The sequence below is a fragment of the Ailuropoda melanoleuca genome, chromosome 5 (genome assembly GCF_002007445.2).
Source record: "Ailuropoda melanoleuca isolate Jingjing chromosome 5, ASM200744v2, whole genome shotgun sequence".
NCBI classification, from domain to species: domain Eukaryota; kingdom Metazoa; phylum Chordata; class Mammalia; order Carnivora; family Ursidae; genus Ailuropoda; species Ailuropoda melanoleuca.
This window is the reverse complement of record NC_048222.1, coordinates 214,548-216,921: the sequence shown is the minus strand read 5'-3', so window position 1 is coordinate 216,921 and position 2,374 is coordinate 214,548. Positions and strand designations below refer to the sequence as shown.

Genomic DNA, 2,374 nt, shown 5'->3' with positions numbered 1-2,374 from the left:
GTTATGCAATGTTCACCTATCTTTGTCTATTAAAACTGTGAATTTTCTATTCAGAGGCACCATTTGAAATCGTAGAAAACCTAAAAATGTGGAATAATTATAAATTATGACTCAGAGTTCAAATATCTTACCTGCTGTCCTTAAAGCACATGAAATTTTGTGGAAACTGTCTTTCCATGCTGTTGTCTAGGCCTCACACCTTGGATCCACACACTTTCAATCCCAAGCAGCACCGTCGGTTCCTGTCCTCTTTCCTGCTCCAAACACCATCCCCCTATACAAGTATTACTGTCAAAAGAGCAGGATTTGGAAATGTCATGGGTTTTTGCCTGTCTGCGGGTAAGGGGTTGATGATGAATGGGCAGCCTTTGAGTTTATGACTCTTCCTTCAGGTACAGGAAAAAATGAATGATGAGGGAAAATGCAAGTTCTGAAGGCTACTTCGTTCTACTGGGTTTTTCCAAGTGGCCTCATCTGGAAGGAGTTCTCTCTGTGGTTCTCTTGATGTTCTACTTGATGACATTGATAGGCAACCTGTTTATCACTATCTTGTCATACCTGGACGCCCATCTCCACACTCCCATGTACTTCTTCCTCTCAAACCTCTCCTTTCTGGATCTCTGCTACACCACCAGCTCCATCCCTCAGATGCTGGTCAACCTCTGGGGCCCAGAAAAGACCATCTCCTACACCGGTTGCATGATTCAACTTTACTTTGTCCTTGCACTGGGAACCACAGAGTGTGTCCTCCTGGTGGTGATGTCCTATGACCGTTATGCAGCTGTCTGTAGACCCTTGCATTATGCTGTCCTCATGAACCCTCGTTTCTGCCACCTGTTGGCTGTGGCTTCCTGGGTCAGTGGCTTCACCACCTCAGCGCTTCATTCTTCCTTTACCTTCTGGGTACCCCTATGTGGACATCGCCGAGTGGACCATTTCTTCTGTGAAGTCCCAGCACTGCTGCGATTACCGTGTGTTGATACCCGTGTTATTGAGCTGACCCTCCTGATCACGAGCTCCATTTCTGTTCTCATACCCTCACCCTCCTTCTCAGCTCATATGCTGCCATTGCCCGGGCTGTGCTGAGGATGCAGTCAACAGCCGGACTTCAGAGAGCCTTTGGGACATGTGGAGCCCATCTTACGGTTGTGTCCCTCTTTTTCATTCCAGTCGTCTGCATATATCTGCAGCCACCATCAGGAAAGTCTCAAGATCAAGGCAAGTTCATTGCCCTCTTTTATACTGTTGTCACACCTAGCCTCAACCCTCTAATCTACACTCTGAGAAACAAAGATGTAAGAGGGGCAGTAAGGAGACTCGTAGGGCGGGAGAGGGAGATGTGACAGAGAGATTACAATTTTTGTCCTGCAATCTTTGTTCAGAGTCTTGTCCATCTTGGAGATTGTTTTCCCTGCTTCTTTGATACTTCTTTTGGTCTACAACCCAGGAAGCATATCAGAAAATTTCAGCCCTAATTTTGGGTTCTTTTGATTGGCTTATTCTGAAAATATTATCTAAAGATAACTTTTTGATTTGTACCATTTTAATCTTTAATAATTCCCTATTTAGTGTCCATGGAAACTAGAGACTGGGTTTTAAGGATAATACGGCAATTTATGGACTGAGCATTAATATCTACAGAGAGGGGAACAATAAGGCAAAGACATAAATGAATGGAGTCTTTGGTCATTAACAGGCATTTGATTTAGCTAAATGGTCAAAAGATATATGTCAGTTCTTTGGTTGAAGCATACTTTTTTCAAGACACTAAATTATATGAGTGTTTTATCCTATGGGTCTATACACTGGTTGCACTGAAGAGTATAAAGAAATACCTGTTCAAATGGTTCATTTGTTCTCCCATCCATATGTTCACCTGCTCATTCATTCATTTATTTACTTTGTGAGCTAAATGTCTTCTAGATTAGGCATTTTTGCTAACATAGATGAATAAAGGACTCTTTTTTAAAATCTAAGTAGAACTCATTTTCTGGTGGAAGAAATGACAATGTAAGATGAAAAATGAACTATCTTTATATGACTTAATTTGTCACTGGGCATGGTGCTAATAAATTAGGGTAGCTTTGATACGATGAGCATTGGGTAATATACTCAACTAATGAATCATTGAACAGTTATATCAAACACTAATGATGTACTATACCTTGGCTAATTGAATTTGAATAAAAAAACTGGATAGCTTTTTAAAATTTAAATTTAATTTAATTAACATATAGTGTATTATTGTTTCAGAGGTAATTTAGTGATTCCTCAGTTGCGTGTAACACCCAGTGCTCATTACATCGGTGCCCTCCTTCATGCCCATCCGAGAGTTACAGGGTAGATTTATTTTTATTTATTTATTTTTTTGTTT

At 40.7% G+C, this 2,374-nt stretch overlaps 1 protein-coding gene across 1 annotated transcript; it reads left to right on the top strand.

Moving 5' to 3' along the window:
- Positions 1 to 408: 408 nt before the first annotated feature.
- On the top strand, positions 409 to 1,343 carry LOC100476616 (olfactory receptor 2J3-like). The gene is given in 2 exon segments (XM_011218356.2): positions 409 to 1,036; positions 1,039 to 1,343. Coding segments are annotated over 2 exon segments (933 nt in total).
- The last annotated feature ends 1,031 nt before the right edge of the window (positions 1,344 to 2,374 follow it).